Source organism: Myxocyprinus asiaticus, chromosome 18, assembly GCF_019703515.2.
Source record: "Myxocyprinus asiaticus isolate MX2 ecotype Aquarium Trade chromosome 18, UBuf_Myxa_2, whole genome shotgun sequence".
Taxonomy (NCBI): domain Eukaryota; kingdom Metazoa; phylum Chordata; class Actinopteri; order Cypriniformes; family Catostomidae; genus Myxocyprinus; species Myxocyprinus asiaticus.
The window spans coordinates 15,605,354-15,622,353 of NC_059361.1; the positions used below are offsets into that span (position 1 = coordinate 15,605,354).

At 36.6% G+C, this 17,000-nt stretch overlaps 1 protein-coding gene across 1 annotated transcript; it reads left to right on the top strand.

Moving 5' to 3' along the window:
* The first annotated feature begins 720 nt into the window (after nucleotides 1-720).
* On the top strand, nucleotides 721-4,714 carry LOC127455808 (P2Y purinoceptor 1-like). Its single transcript, XM_051723952.1, has 2 exons — nucleotides 721-906; nucleotides 1,162-4,714. The coding sequence occupies exon 2, from the start codon at nucleotides 1,189-1,191 to the stop codon at nucleotides 2,254-2,256; it is 1,068 nt and encodes a 355-aa protein (XP_051579912.1). The 5' UTR covers nucleotides 721-906; nucleotides 1,162-1,188; the 3' UTR covers nucleotides 2,257-4,714.
* The last annotated feature ends 12,286 nt before the right edge of the window (nucleotides 4,715-17,000 follow it).

Sequence of the window (17,000 nt, forward strand, 5' to 3'; positions counted from 1 at the left end):
TAGTTTTTTCTTCTAAACATGACTTCAGCTGTTTCACAAAGTCTGATCATTCTTTCGGCTTGCTTTTACAAACTCTCCATGTTGTAAAACCTGTTTTGGTGGCCCGAACATGCACAGCCTCTGATCGACATTTAGTATTCTGAGCGACGCATGAGTCAAAAAAAAAAAAAAAAAAAACTTAAGTATTTCCACTGTGTGGACATGGACAGAATTGAAACAAGCTATATTAGATGTCTCGCTCATGATTTGGCCCCTCCTCTTTCCGGCACCAGCGCCGGCAACAGTAGCTCCGGAGCTCTGATTGTTGCACTCTCCCTTTCTTTTAATGTTGGGAGATCTGATTCATTTCAGCGAGTCGGTTCGTTCAGACATTTCGGATCAATTATTCGATTCATTTGAGTCACTATGGAGTCATCACTTCAAAGTATTCCCAGTAGGTCCCCCGTGGAAGTTCGTAAGCTCTTAATTTCAAGTTTTTTTTTTTTTTTTTTTTTTTTAATACTATAGGCTATTCCATTTTAAATGGTCACACTGATTTTACTAGCTGGTTTGTTATTTTCGTACCTGCTTTTAAAAAGGATTTTGTAATACTCCAGTCTCCAGCATATCGAAAACCAATTTATACCTTCAAAGTTCTCTCATGCAAACGCTTCGCGAATCGGTTCGTCCGAGTCATGTGAAAGAACCAGCTCAATAGAACGATTCGTTCGCGAGTCGGACATCATTTAGTTCCTTCAGCAGAGTATTTCACGCGCTGCGCATTCAGTCTCTGGCGTCCGCCAGTGTTTGTGCGAGACAGTTGGCTCGGAAATTCCTCTGGCGGGAAAGCTACGGATCTCACATTCATGCTGCTGTCGGTTCCTGTAAACGCGCTCTTGGAATGTGGGATAAAGGCGCGTCTCGTTGGTGAGTGTGATCGACTTTTGCTCTTTCCCTTCAAGGACTGGAATGACTGATTTCGCAATAGGCTACATTTTACGTGGAAATCGCTCCACAGAGGGCAAATGACTCGCCTTTATCGTTCTTTCTTTTTCCTTTTTCTTTCTTTCTTTTTTTTCCAAACCACATTTGAAGCCATGAGTGGAGTAAACATGAACTAAATAATGTGGGCGTGATTGATTTTCAAACTTCTCTGTTGACCATTTTCTATTCTTATCATAGATCACATACCTGCTGATCCTTGACAACATGACAGGGGAGTTTAATAACTTGACGGCACTCTTGAATAATGCGACTGACTTTCAAAACCAGACGAGGGGATGCTCATTAACCAAGACTGGTTTTCAGTTTTACTATTTACCGACTGTGTACATTATTGTGTTCATCACTGGATTTATTGGAAACAGTTTGGCCATATGGATGTTTGTGTGTCACATGAGGCCATGGAGTAGTATCTCCGTATACATGTTCAATTTGGCACTTGCGGATTTTTGTTACGTTCTGTCGCTACCTTTTCTCGTTTTCTACTACTTTAATAAAACAGACTGGATTTTTGGACACGTGTTATGCAGGCTACAGAGGTTTATATTCCATGTGAATCTATACGGCAGCATCCTGTTCCTGACGTGCATCAGTGTGCACAGGTACTACGGTGTGGTCCATCCTTTGAAGTCACTTGGGAGGCTGAAGAAGAAGAACGCGGTGCGCACTGTCGCTCTGGTGTGGTTCGTAGTTGTGGTTGGAATCGCTCCAATTCTCTATTACTCGCGCACGGGTCAGAAAAAAGGCTACACTACGTGCTACGACACTACAACAGAGGACGAGCTGCAAGGTTACTTCATCTACAGCATGTGCATGACAGTGTTTGGCTTCTGCATCCCGTTCATCATCATCCTGAGGTGTTACGGAGGCATTGTCAAGGCCCTTATTTACAATGACATGGACAATGCTCCACTGAGGAAGAAATCCATTTACCTGGTCATCATTGTGCTCACAGTATTCGCAGTCTCCTATTTGCCCTTCCATGTTATGAAGAACCTGAACATGAGGGCTCGCCTGTACTTCCAAAGTCCAGACATGTGTGACTTTAATGATAGAGTGTATGCAACTTACCAGGTGACGAGGGGCCTGGCTAGCCTTAATAGCTGTGTGGACCCTATTTTGTATTTCCTGGCTGGGGACACATTTAGACGCAGACTGTCCAGAGCCACCAAAAAGTCCTCCAGGAAGGGAGATCACACTCTTCAGTCCAAGAGCGAGGAGACGGCACTTAACAGTCTACCAGAGTACGTCCAGAACGGGTTCAATCATGCCTAAGGGGTTCTCTGAGAAACATGTTTGTTGTGAATTGTGGACGTTGTGGAACTGAACACATTAACTAAGACCAAGGGTCTTCAACAGGGGGCCCGCAGATCATTGTTTGATCCACCATTGGCACTTGTAATAATCACTCACACACGAGCGATAGCTAGAGATAAGTGTATGAATTTTAATCCATTGACATGTTGAAGTTCCTCACACCTGCATTTCTTTTTAATCCTTGCTCATATTCACGCATCCTGTTGTATTTAGTTATGAACTGATTGGAACACTAAACACTATAAAGTGTGACGAAACTGAGCTAGTCACAGAAGCGCGCAGCGCGGACAAACCATTCACGCATCCATGCTCATCACGAGCCACTCAAAATGTGACACACATAAGGTTCAGCAACGCTGCAGTAAAGGGTTGCGTGGGTAAACGCTTTTGTTTTGCGTTGGTCGCGGTGCTGTGCGGTTGAGCTGCTGACAGCCTACAGTTTCTCTTATTATTAGTTGCATTTTGCTTTCAGAACAATAGCCTAATTGCCTGGTGTAAATAAATAATTACCACTGAGCATACACTGTCAAGCTGGCATAAACGATCCTTAACGTGCCAAACACACAAGACGGTGACTCTTAAAACAACATAATTAAATAATTTCCTCATTGCAAAGTCTTACTCCTAATGAAATTTAATTTTAAAATATATGTATAAATTTGATCACTCACATGAGATGAAGACTCCATATTAGTAACCTTATAAAAGTTTTTTTTATTCTGCATGGACAGGGTATGTCTGTCTGTCTGTCTGTCTGTCTGTCTGTCTGTGTCTATCTGTCTGTCTTTCTGTATATCTTGTCTTTTTATTTTTATTAAGAAGGGGGTATGGAACAGTGATTAACATGGAAAATGAAAAATGTCACTTCATGTCATGTTGCAGACCCATGCTGTAGATTATTTAATGATTATTTCAAAAGCTTTGCAATATAAACATCATAAAGTATGTACATACAGTAATATGGCAGCCTATCATACACAATTTTATAGGCATAAAACGCAACACTCAATTTTATACAATATGTGACATGGGATCTCGGCTCCGTCTCTCTACCCACCAAGGGGTCCTTGGTCCGAAAACTGTTGAAGACCTCTGCCTTAGACTGATGGGATTCTTCTTAGAATAAGAGTTAGCATATTCAAAATCATTGTACTGTACTCTAGACATTGTTACTCAATTGATTACTTTTAACACATATGTTTTTGTCTAATGTGATTTTCCTGTGAAGAATGGAACAAAACTGACTGCGGAGTAACTCTGAACTAAAACTGAACAAACAAACATTTTACTAACTGCTTAATGCTTTAACAGTAACAATTACAGCTTACTCTGACCCCAGCTTAGCTGGGATATGTGAAAAAAAGAATTTCACTGTATATGTGAAAATGTATAATGTGTAATAAATAAATACAATTATAATTATACACTGCAAATATTACAAGCACTGGCATTTTATTTGAGGATGCCTGAATGGCACCAAGCATTTTAGTCCCTGCGTTATGTTCTCAGTGAATAGTTAAGATGCACTATATATATGTGTGTGTGTGTGTGTGTGTGTGTGTAACTAATTAATTGTCTACCTGTGGCTGTGTCCAGGATTGTGTTTTTAGCTGTAGTCTGATGAATTTGTCTATTGCTCTGTATTCAACTCTGTTACTAGAAAGATGTATAACTCAGTGCTGTGATCAAATGAGTTTGAGCCCATGAATTATAAAGGGACTGTTATAACCATGTTTCAAATAGTCAGTAAATACTGTATGCTCATAATATATTTCCCTTTAATGTCCTGTGATATTTAAAGCTGACAAAAATACAGAGACCTATCTAAAAGATCAATGGAAATGTGTGTTTTTAAAATAGTGTTGTTTTAATAGTCTGTATATTTTATTAAGGTTGTTTAGTATACTGTAAATTAAAGAATAATTTCAAGTTCAATACAAGTTAAGCTCAATCGACAGCATTTGTGGCAAAATGTTGATAACCACAATTTTCTTTTAAACTTGTACCTCCTTTTCTTTAAAAAATAAAAAAAAAAATAAAAATAAATGAGAACAAATCTGGGTCACAGTGAGGCACTTACAATGGAAGTGAATGGGGCCAGTCCATAAACATTAAAATAGTGTTTGAAAAGTGCAGCCACAAGATGTTAACAAAATTTGTGTTAACATAAAATCACTTACCAACCTTTTCTGTATAAAGTTATATCCAATTTTGAAAATTTGTTGCCATGACGATGTAACACAAACCCTAAAACTGCCAGATAAACAACAATTTAAAGGAATATCTCCCTTTTCTGATACACTCAATTCAGGTCTTTGAGTCTCCACTAATGAGCTAATGAGTTGAATCAGGTGTGTTTGATTAGGGAGATATCCAAAATGTGTAGTGTTGGGGGGCCTCCAGGAACAGGGTTGGGAACCAAAGTGTTCACCCAAAAATGAAAATTCTCTAATTATTCACTTACCCTGATGCCATCCTAGATGTGTGACTGTCTTTCTTTAGCAGAACACAAGTGAAGATTTTTAGAAGAAGATAAAGCTCTGTCAGGTCCTTATAATGGAAGTACACGGGTGCCAGCATTTTGACCGTCCAAAAGTCACATTTAGGCAGCAATAAAGTAATCCAAACGACTCCAGTTGATCAGTGAATGTCTTCTGAAGTGAATCGATATGTTTGTGTAAAATATAAATCAATAATTAAAGCATTATTAACTTTTCAAAAGTGCTTCCTGCAAGCAGCTGATGCAAATCGTGATGTAAGCGCGTCAGCGAGTTCACACGAGAATTCGGAAGTGGCGCTTTTTTACAACAGAAGAACAAACATCACACAAGAATTCTGCCATTTCAAACCGCATCAGAGCCCTGGGTGGAAGCGCCGATTTAAAGTTAAAAACGTTTTAATTATTGACTTGTTTCTTACATAAACCTTCACTTCAGAAGACATTCATTGATCGACTGGAGTTGCATGGATTACCTTTATGCTGCCTAAATGTGAATTTTGGACCTTCAAAGTGCTGGAACCTGTGTACTTCTGTTATAAGGACCTGACAGAGGTCTGTCTTCTTCTAAAAATCCTCATTTGTGTTCTGCTGAAGAAAGACACACTGGAAAAAATGTCCATCATTTTAATGGTAAAAGACTGTAAAAATACTACAGTAAAAAAACTTAAATTGGTTAACGAGTAGTTACCGTAAAATATATGTTAACATTTTATAATATATTTACAAATATAATACATGTAGTTTTCTAAATTTTTAAGATGTAAAAACTATGATTTTCACCTATAATTAATGGTTAAAATTTATATTTTGTTCAACAAGAGAGTACATGTACTTTTTACAGTAAATTATTGTTAAAATTATGGTAAAAAACAGTAATAGGGCCTTCCCAGAATTCCTCAGAGTTCCCATTACATTTCATTATATCTTATGGGAATAGTTATATCAGTTATGTACTTTGGGATGTTCTGTGTTATATTTAATGTAGTTTAGTTAATGTTTATTGCATAATTATAATTTCACATGTGTTACCCTGATTGTTTTTAGTGTTTGTGTGAGTGACACTGTGCACACTGTCTCTACATGTTTATTGGTCATTGCTTCTTGAAGGGCCTTTATTGATGAACTTCATGTCATCATGTGCCTTTCTGTAATTACTACGGTGATTAACAATACATTATAAAGTGAAAAGCAGATTTTGACCGTTTCAGAAGGTTAATAGATTAAGTTTATAATTTAATAATGTAAACAACGGTACTGCACTGTAAAATATACCATAAAAACAGCCAATTTAAACTGTTAAATTTACAGGTTATTCTGTAAAGTTGTTTAAATTTTTACTGTATTGTTTTACATAATTATACCGGCAACCACAGCTGCCAGTGTTTTTTTTTTTATTTTTTTTTTTTTTTGTAAAAACAATGAGATTTTTTTTACCATGCAGTATACACATCTGGGATGGCATCAGGATAAGTGAATGATGAGAGCATTTTCATTTTTGGGTGAACACTTTGGTTCCCAAACCTGTTCCTGGAGGCCCCCCAACACTACACATTTTGGATATCTCCCTAATCAAACACACCTGATTCAACTCATTAGCTCATTAGTGGAGACTCAAAGACCTGAATTGAGTGTATCAGAAAAGGGAGATATACAAAACATGCAGTGTTGGGGAGCCTCCAGGGACAGGATTGGGAACCACTAATGCACAAGTTTTAACAGAAGACTTAATGTAAGTGCTTTTTTAAAATGACAAGCTTCACATTTCGGCCTTTAAACCCTCCAAAAATGTACCCTATTCACTTCCATTGTAAGTGCTCGATTTTTGCTTTTCTTAAAGAAAATGATGAGTCAAAATAATTTTTGTGGTAATCAACATAATGCCACAAATGCTGTCAATTGAGCTTAACTTGTACTGAACCCAGAATATTCCTTTAACAATCTAGAATAGTGTGATGCATTTAGCTGAATCGGTAATACTTTAAAATAATATTCCATTCGTTAACATTAGTTGTATTGGGTATCATGAACAAACAATTAACAATATACAGTTGTGCTCAAAAGTTTGCATACCCTGGCAGAAATTGTGAAATTTTGGCATTGATTTTGAAAATATGACTGATCATGCAAAAAAAAAAAAAAACTGTCTTTTATTTGAAGATAGTGATCATATGAAGCCATTTATTATCACATAGTTGTTTGGCTCCTTTTTAAATCATAATGGTAACAGAAATCACCCAAATGGCCCTGATCAAAAGTTTACATTCCTTTGAATGTTTGGCCTTGTTACAGACACACAAGGTGACACACACGTTTAAATGGCAATTAAAGGTTAATTTCCCACACCTGTGGCTTTTTAAATTGCAATTAGTGTCTGTGTATAAATAGTCAATGAGTTTGTTAGCTCTCACGTGGATGCACTGAGCAGGCTAGATACTGAGCCATGGGGAGCAGAAAAGAACTGTCAAAAGACCTGTGTAACAAGGAAATGGAACTTTATAAAGATGGAAAAGGATATAAAAAGATATCCAAAGCCTTGAAAATGCCAGGCAGTACTGTTCAATCACTTATTAAGAAGGATCTCTTGATACCAAGCCAAGGTCAGGTAGACCAAGAAAGATTTCAGCCACAACTGCCAGAAGAATTGTCCGGGATACAAAGAAAAACCCACAGGTAACCTCAGGAGAAATACAGGCTGCTCTGGAAAAAGACGGTGTGGTTGTTTCAAGGAGCACAATACGACGATACTTGAACAAAAATGAGCTGCATGGTCTAGTTGCCAGAAAGAAGCCTTTACTGATCCAATGCCACAAAAAAGCCCGGTTACAATATGCCCGACAACACCTTGACATGCCTCATAGCTTCTGGCACACTGTAATTTGGAGTGACGAGACCAAAATAGAGCTTTATGGTCACAACCAGAAGCGCTATGTTTGGAAAGGGGTCAACAAGGCCTATAGTGAAAAGAATACCATCCCCACTGTGAAGCATGGTGGTGGCTCACTGATGTTTTGGGGGGGGGGGGTGAGCTCTAAAGGCACTCTTGTGAAAATTGATGGCAAAATGAATGTAGCATGTTATCAAAAATTACTGCCAGACAATTTGCGTTCTTTTGCAAGAAAGCTGCGCATGGGACGCTCTTGGACTTTCCAGCACGACAATGACCCCAAGCACAAGGCTAAGTTGACCCTTCAGTGGTAACAGCAGAAAAAGGTGAAGGTTCTGGAGTGGCCATCACAGTCTCCTGACCTTAATATCATCGAGCCACTCTGGGGAGATCTCAAATGTGCAGTTCATGCAAGACGACCAAAGACTTTGCATGACCTGGAGGCATTTTGCCAAGACGAATGGGCAGCTATACCACCTGTAAGAATTTGGGGCCTCATAGACAACTATTACAAAAGACTGCATGCTGTCATTGATGGTAAAGGGGACAATACACAGTATTAAGAACTAAGGGTATGCAGACTTTTGAACAGGGGTCGTTTCATTTTTTTTCTTTGTTGCCATGTTTTGTTTTATGATTGTTCCATTCTGTTATAACTTACAGTTGAATATGAATCCCATAAGATATAAAAGAAATGTGTTTTGCCTGCTCACTCATGTTTTCTTTAAAAATGGTACATATATTACCAATTCTCCAAGGGAATGCAAACTTTTGAGCACAACTGTGTATATATATATATATATATATATATATATATATACATTTATTTTTTATAGTATTTATTCATCTTTGTTAATGTTAGTTAAAAAAAATACAATTGTTCATTGTCAGTTCATTTTAGTTAGTGCATTAACAAATTGTAACAAGGTTTGTCATTGAATGTTGAAATTAACATTAACTAAGATGCATAAATGCTGTAAAAGTATTGTTCATTGTTAACTAATGTTGTTAACTACTGTTAACAAATGGAACCTTATTGTAAAGTGTTACCGATAAGTTGCTGTAAAATAGTGTCCTGAATATTTTTCTGTTCATGAGTAAAATCCCATTTTAGGGTAAAACATCAGTGATGCAAAGATGTCATCAACCTTTGCCTGATGGAGCATCAGGCATTCCATTTTATTGTTAACTCTACTTCCTTTGCTCCATTGCTGTACTTTTCTCTTCTTTGTGTTTTCACACCCATTTAGTTCAAGCCAAAGGGTATCATGAAACAGTGACAGAGACCCCTTGCACAGTTTTCCATTGCTTTTCTTTTCCCTTAGCGGGTTGACTCTTTGTCCCACTCACAGGGAAAGAACAGGAAGGGAAGGAGAATGAGGAAGACATATATAATGCTGCATCTTCTTTTCTCCACAGAGTTCTCCTAGCCACTCTTTGTAAGAAGAACAAAAGCTGAATGGTTACTGATGCTGGGCAGCCTTGAAACGGGGTCCGGGAATCTAACACTGAGGCTGGGTTTTGATTTTGGGATTTTATAAAAATCGTATAGTCCAACTCTAAATTTGATTGATTGGATAAGCCACATTTGAAGCCGTTGTAAAATGCTGATAAACGCACACCTTTAACCACATATTCCATATTAATTTGCCAAATGCTTTGTTGCTTGGTAACCGTAAACAGCCCACAGTTAGGCTGATATTACTATATTACTCAACAGAAGGACTCAGAAGTCTTTTAGAATTAGAACTTTTTAAAGTTAAGGGACTTTATTTTTACTATACTTTTTTGACAATATCTTCACTTTCTGCTTTGCATCGTTCCCCAACCTGTGGTAAAATTATTGTTAATCTATGGCCTTTTGTGGCTTAATGCTGTAATAGGTTGCCACTTGAGGAATTATGAAAAATTTTCTGTTCTGTCTGTGAGTATTTAAGGGGAATTATTTGAGGAAACCTATTTTAATGGCATCTTGGTGTGGCACAGAATGTACTTTCACTAGACCCATGGCTCCTGCTATTGCTATTATCTGTAATGATGGGTCGGTGATTCGTGTATGCAATTGACTACAATGAGTCTGGCACCTGTGTAATTTAAGCGATGTTTGTTTTCTTTGTTATTAACATGTGAGTTTGTATTCAAAAGTGTGTGTGTGCCTAAATGGATGAATACGCTAGATGAATACGTGCTTCTGCATGCTTATGTGAGGGTGTATGTTTGCTTCTGTGGGTTTCTGTGTTTGCAGGAAGGAAGAGGCCCTGACAATGCCAGTCTCCATGAGGCCTGCTGAGGCACGAAAACCAGCAAGTCCTGACAGTCACTCCTCCTCCATCTCCTGCTCTTTCCTACTGTGACACCATTTAAACCTGCCCACTGTGAAGTTTAGAGGGGTGGAGAAAAGAGAGGAGGGGCAAGGAGAGAGAGAGAGTAAGAAAGAGAAACAGAAAGAACAAAGGTTTCTATTTGAATGTGAGAAACAGGCCATCCTGGAGGGTCAGGGTTAAGGCCATTACCGTGGAGATAGGGCCACGTGAAATTTTTTGAGGGTGCTTTGCAATTGCCACTTGTTTTGCTTCAGGTCTTAGATTTTACATTAGACATAAAGTGGCAAACACAACAGCAAAATTGTTTATTATGCAAAAGTAAACAAAGATATCCCTATAATAACTGAACATTGATATTTATTAATATTAGGCTGAGCAAAAATGGAATAGGCCCAGCAATATGCAAAATTATTGACAGCACAGCTGAATAAGAACATTTGCAATTTTGGGTAACACTTTGAAATAGGTTTAACATTAGTTTACACAGTAGATAAAATTAATTAACAATGAACAATACTTTTACAGCATTTAAGCTAACATTTTACAATAAGTCTCCATTTGTGAACATTAGTTAATGCATTAGGAATCATGAACAAACAATAAACAATATACACTCACTGAGCACTTTATTAGGAACATGGTCCTAATAAACATTTATATGGTCCAAATAAAGTGCCCGTTGTGGTTTTCTGCTGTTGTAGCTCATCCGCCTCAAGGTTTGATTTGTTGTGCATTCTGAGATGCTATTCTGCTCAATACAACTGTACAGAGTGGTTATCTGAGTTACCGTAGCCTTTCTGTCAGCTTGAATCAGTTTGGCCTTCCTCCGTTGACCTTTCTCATCAATAAGGTGTTTCTGTCCGCAGAACTGCCGCTCGTTTTCTGCACCATTCTGAGTAAACTCTAGAGACTGTTGTGCCTGAAAATCCCAGGAGATCAGCTGTTACAGAAATACCCAGCCTGTCTGACACCAACAATCATGCCAAGGTCGATATCACTGAGATCACTTTTTTCCCCATTCTGATGGTTGATGTGAACATTAACTGAAGCTCCTGACCCGTATCTGCGTGATTTTATGCATTGAACTGCTGCCACACGATTGGCTGATTAGATAATTGCATGAATAAGTAGGAGTACAGGTGTTCCTAATAAAGTGCTCAGTGAGAGTATTTTGTACAGTATTTATTAATCTTTGTTAATGTTAGTTAATAAAAATACAATTGTTCATTGTTAATGCGTTAGTTTATAGTGCATTAAATAATGCTTACAAATACAACTTGAACTGATTTTAAAAATGTATGTTAAAAATGAACTTAAACCAAGATTAATTAATGCTGTATAAGTGTTGTTCATTGTTAGTTCATGTTAACTAATATTGTTAACTAATGTTAATTTATAGGAATACATTAAAAGTTAAATGTATAGATTAGTATATGTTAACATTACTTAATGTATTATGAACTAATAGGAACTAACAATGAACAATAGTATATTTATAAATTGATTGCAATTTAATAAATGTTATAAAAAATAATTGTTCATTGTTATTTCATGATACCTAATGCATTTACTTATGTTAATAGATAAAACCTTATTGTAAAGTGTAAATAACAAATTGTAAAACAACAGAAGAATTAACTGTGTAAATCAATGTGTCCAAGTTTTATTATTTATTTTTTATAGGATCTATTTTTATTATTTTCATTTAGCATTGTGTTTTCCCTGCTGTTTGTGACCCTATCAAAATAGGCCTGTGACCCACCAATTCAGAACCACTGCTCTAACTAATTATAAGCAACAAGTAATGTATTTTCTTAAAATAATGATTTCTTTAATTAATGTATGGATTGTTGATGCAAGTTGATTACTTTTTAATTTTTTTATGCTGTGTGATTGTCCAGAAGACTTGCACAGCAATAGTTCCAATCAACCCCAATTTCATCTCTCTTTTAGTCTTATTTAATGTGTGTGCTATGTTCCCACTTTTGGCAGGAGACAAAATGCTGCCAGAGTGTGATAAAGTTGAAATAAGCATGGTCAATTGCCATCCAGCGCTGAAAATTTAAAAATGGCCTCTTGGAAATTAAATGTCCTAAAGAATATTGACAGCATCTCTCAGATACATTACTCTGTTATCGAGTCATCAGCTTCCTTGGAAGACAAAATCTTATATATCAGTCAATATGGTCATTTCTAAACCTATTGCTACAGCATTCCTTCAGATCAGTAGTACATTGTGCCTCTCACAAAGCAAGATGACTTTTATTTAGAATTCGCTGTCTGTAAATAATGTTGAGGAGAGATGGTAAAGAAATTGATGATTTCTCAGGTCAGGCCTCAAATAAGAAAATGAAATGAAATTCTTTAGATAAGTGTGATTATAGCTTCAATGTAACTCCTGGAAAATGATTATTTGGAACATCCTCAGATTCCTTTGTAGGTTTGTACAACTGTTCTGCCACCACACATCTTAAACTCTGACCGCAGTTTATCACTGAAATTGATTCTCCCTATGTAACTCTTTTGATGCAGCATGGTGTTATTCCCTTAATGAATTCAATCACTGTAGTATAAATCTCCAGGTGCATTAGATAATGGAGAGCAAAAGGAGCTGCTTTGTTGCATAGTCATCAATGATTTGGATGACTATTATTATGAGTATGAGTATTATTTCGGTTGTGCACATCTCTCTGCTGTATCTTTGGAGAATCATTTCAGACATCCTGTTTCATCCAGTCACCAAACGGAAGTACCATGTTTATTCTTCAAGGCCATCTTACTGCATTCAGTTATTTATTTACACATGATATGTTTGTGCATGGAGAAACAAGGAGTGAAATACAGGAAAGGCACATTTATGTTTTGATATGATTTGTTAGGAGAGGTTAAGCCTCTGCTCTGGTTGTCAAACAAGGTCTGCAACAGCCAACTTAAGATAACATGTTTCTTGTTTTATATTTCCTTTCTAGAGCCTGACCCACATTAAAAAAAAAAAGAAAAATGAAAAAATTGCTTCGTAGAATACAGTGGGAATGACCCTGTCTTTTTTCCCCTTAATTTCTTGTGCCCCAGTTTTATTTGAACCAGAAAAGCTAAAGACTTCATTTCTAAACTTTATTTCAATGCTATTTTTAAAGGTGACACTTGGCTGAAAATAAAGATGGGTCCTTTTGCAAGTAATTTTATTAATGAAATTTCAAAGTTATCCAATGGAGGGAGGCAGATCTTTAGCAGCCAACAACATTAAAATGGCTTAATTATTATTATTATTATTATTTTATAATGACACAGTATCTTTAAATGTATCTGTGTGACTACATGGTGTCTATAACTCAACAAGTGTTGCACTGAACATGTCCTGCAAAGGAACCGTGTAACAAGTATGTACCAATAGACTTTTCTGTCACAGTAGCAGTAGAGGCTTGGCCAGAACATCTTCTTGTCTGTTTTTTCTTACAGGGCACTGGGTTTTATATCATTGGTGAGCCTGTGACCCTATACAAATAGACATATCTATGGAGAAAAGCTGACCTTTTCCAGCTAGCACGCCTTTACATGTAAGCACACACCTGTTGGTATAAGAAATTATTTATGATAATAAATTCTGTGAAAGCTAGACTGTCCTCCCATGTTTGCAAATCCCACATAGTCTACTGGTTGTGAGTAATACAGGTGTCATGTTTTGAGCAAATCCACATACATTACTGTGTTGGTGTGTGGTTTGCTACAACACTGACCTCCTCAAACATGCATGTTGTTTCTAGTCCATAAAATCAGCCCTGTTGCTATTGTGGTGTTACTTGTTGCCCAACTACGTTGACTGTGTTATTTCATACAAGAAATGACACAATAAAATGAAAGGAATCTCAGTGGTTTTCTACTTTCCCAGATTAAATTTTTGTACAAACCTGTACAATTAGACAGCAGTCTCCGATATACAAGCAGCAGCAAAACCAAAACCACCCCACAGAGGACAATTACATAAATGGAAGCAATACTAATCTCAGTCAACACAAGTGTATAAAGGCAGTATAATCACACAAATTAAAGATGTTCATTTGAGGTACACTGCTAAAAATGGACATGGAACAAGACAAAATAGACGTGTATTCAAGATGCATTCTCTGAAGTCTAAATATCTTGTGCATTTTGCTTCTGAGGTCACTTTTTGGCTGATTTGAGTATTTCTGTAACTGCTGATCTCCTGGGATTTTCATGCACAACAGTCTTTAGAATGTACTCAGAATGGTGCCTAAAACAAAAACATCCAGTGAGCAGCAGTTCTGCGGACGGAAATGCCATGTTGATGAGAGAGGTCAACAGAGAATGGGCAGACTGGTTCGAACTGACAAAGTCTACGTTATTTAAATTACTATTTTAAAAAGTAATAGGCAGTATTCAGTAATGATTAGTATTTCATTCCTAACATGTCATTGATTAGGAATAAAATTAGCAGTATATGCCCTCAAAACAATTTTTAATATACAATATAAAGATATTGTTCAAGATATTGCAGTAAGGTATAAACTTTCTCAAGACTTTACAAGGTCATGATTATGACATTCTTCCTCAATACTGTGGGATAATAACTGAAACTTTACTTTAAGCCTGAGACCAGAGAGTATCCGAGAAATAAGCTCTGTGGTCAAAGTCAGCAACCATGACCTTTTAGCCTTATTACACTGTAGTGCATGTAGTGTATGCTATCTGAGTCCCCTGATGGAACTGGGAGATGAAGGGGCATAAAAAAGTGATATCGACTGTGCCAGACAGCGATGTCAGAATGCAATTTGGGGAGAGGATTATGGTGGCGGGATGACAATGACTGGCCGTGCAGGCAGATATGACAGAAGCCAATAGAGGTTATACCAGATAAAATTGTGTGGCAGGAATAAACTGCATCTCTTTAAAGTGGCAGATAAAGTAATGTGTGTGTGTGTGTGAGAGAGAGAGAGACAGAGAGAGAGAGAGACTGTCAAGATAGCAGTGTGGATGGTGCAGGTAATCCTGGAGGTCTCGTTTAGACACCCAGATGAACTGTTGCCATCACTAGAGTACTTTTGGATCCTTGCCCAATTATCAAGCCAAAAGACAGAGAGAGAGAGAGAAAGAGATTTATTGATAATGAGGCCAAGTTTTTATAACCTGTCTGTGAAACCGCAATCTGCTGTCAGGGAGAATTTAATTAATCGTGCTGTGTGATTAAATGTATTCTACAATATAGAATGGTCAACCACATCCTTAATTAACACAAAGTATGTTTTTGGCAAGAAATAGTGCAGTAGGACACAGAATCATTGCCAAGATCAATTCAGCCGTTCTTGCACACCACAGTGACAAAACTGGAACAAGAGCTAGACACAGCATTGCAGGTTTATACAGCTGATATTTGCAACTATACATTTATATTTTCTTTTTTAAGCTGAATAAACCTGTAGAAAGGAGACAATAAGCCCTGCACACTGTTGTAGCTTGCAAAATTCCTTATATATTTAAACAGCAGTTCTTTGCCATATGTCTGAGGCCAAAATGTTGCTGTTTAAATAAATCTAAGTACTTTGGAGGCTATGGCAGCGTGCAAGACTTATCCTCCTCTTTCTAGATGATTAACTTTGTCCAACCACCCAGATGTATGAGGGGTGTTTATTTGTTTTCATAAACCTGATACTATAAATATAGTATCATCAGTGTTGGGAGAAATCAAATTACAAGTAATTATTTACAGTAATAAAGTTACTTTATAGTCAAAAGCAGTGTAATACATTACATTTTAAATTCATGTAATCAGATTACAGTTACTGACTTTTAATAAAGGTGATTACTTTAAAGGAAAATTCCAGGTTCAAGTTGAGCTCAATCAACAGCATTTGTGGCATAATGTTGATTATCACAAACAATTATTTTGACTCGTCCCTTTTTTCTTTTTTTTTAAAAAAATAAGCAAAAATCGAGATTACAGGTAGGCACCTCCAATTTTTGGAGGGTTTAAAGGCAGAAAAGTGAAGCTTATCATGTTATAAAAGCACTAACATTAATTATTCTGTTAAAACCCATGTATTATTTGAGCTGTAAAGTAGTTTAAATCGTCATTTTTAGGTTTGTTGACATTACATCGTCATGGCAACGAAGTTGTAAAATTGGCTTTAACTTTAGACAGAAAAGGTTAGCAAGTGATTTTAACACAATAAAATCATGTTAACACACATATTGTTTATGTCTCTTTCTATACTTTTGAAACAGTGAGAATTTTAACGTTTATGGATTGACCCCCATTGACTTCCATTGTAAGTGCCTCACTGTAACCCAGATTTTTGCTTTTTTTAAAGAAAGGGAGAAGGGGAAGCAAGTCCAAAAAAACTTTTGTGTGGGGAAGCAATATTATGCCATGCATGCTGTCAATTGAGCTTGACTTGTATTAAACCCGGAATATTCCTTTAAATTGTGTTACCTGGGTTACGCATATTTCTAATATAACTTATGTATAATCCATTTAAAATATGAATTCATATACTGTACATCTGTTTGCATTTCCGTGACAACTTCGGGGAGTGCAAAAATGAATTTGTTGAGCGGGAAACAAACTTTTCTGTGAAGTGTTTTAGAAAGTAGCTTAAAAGTCAGGTAATTAGTAATGTGATTACATTTTTTATTAAGTAATCAGTAAAGTAATATAATTACATTTTTAGAGAAGTAATTAGTAGGCAGAACTAGCAGAGGATTACTTTTTTAAGTAACTTAACAACACTGATATAATTAACTGTAAACTATAAATCTGGTGACATATAGACATTAATTAACAGATACATTAATCTCAATAAAGCTGGCTTATTATCTAATATTTACAATATCTGAAGTGAGTGAAAAGTTCTACAATAGAATAAAAATGCATAACGTGAAAAGTCTTTCAATATGTACTGCATTGTGATGAGACAACTATAACTCTAACTGCAACAAACATAACTATGCTAATATCATTCAAAACCCTTACAAAACA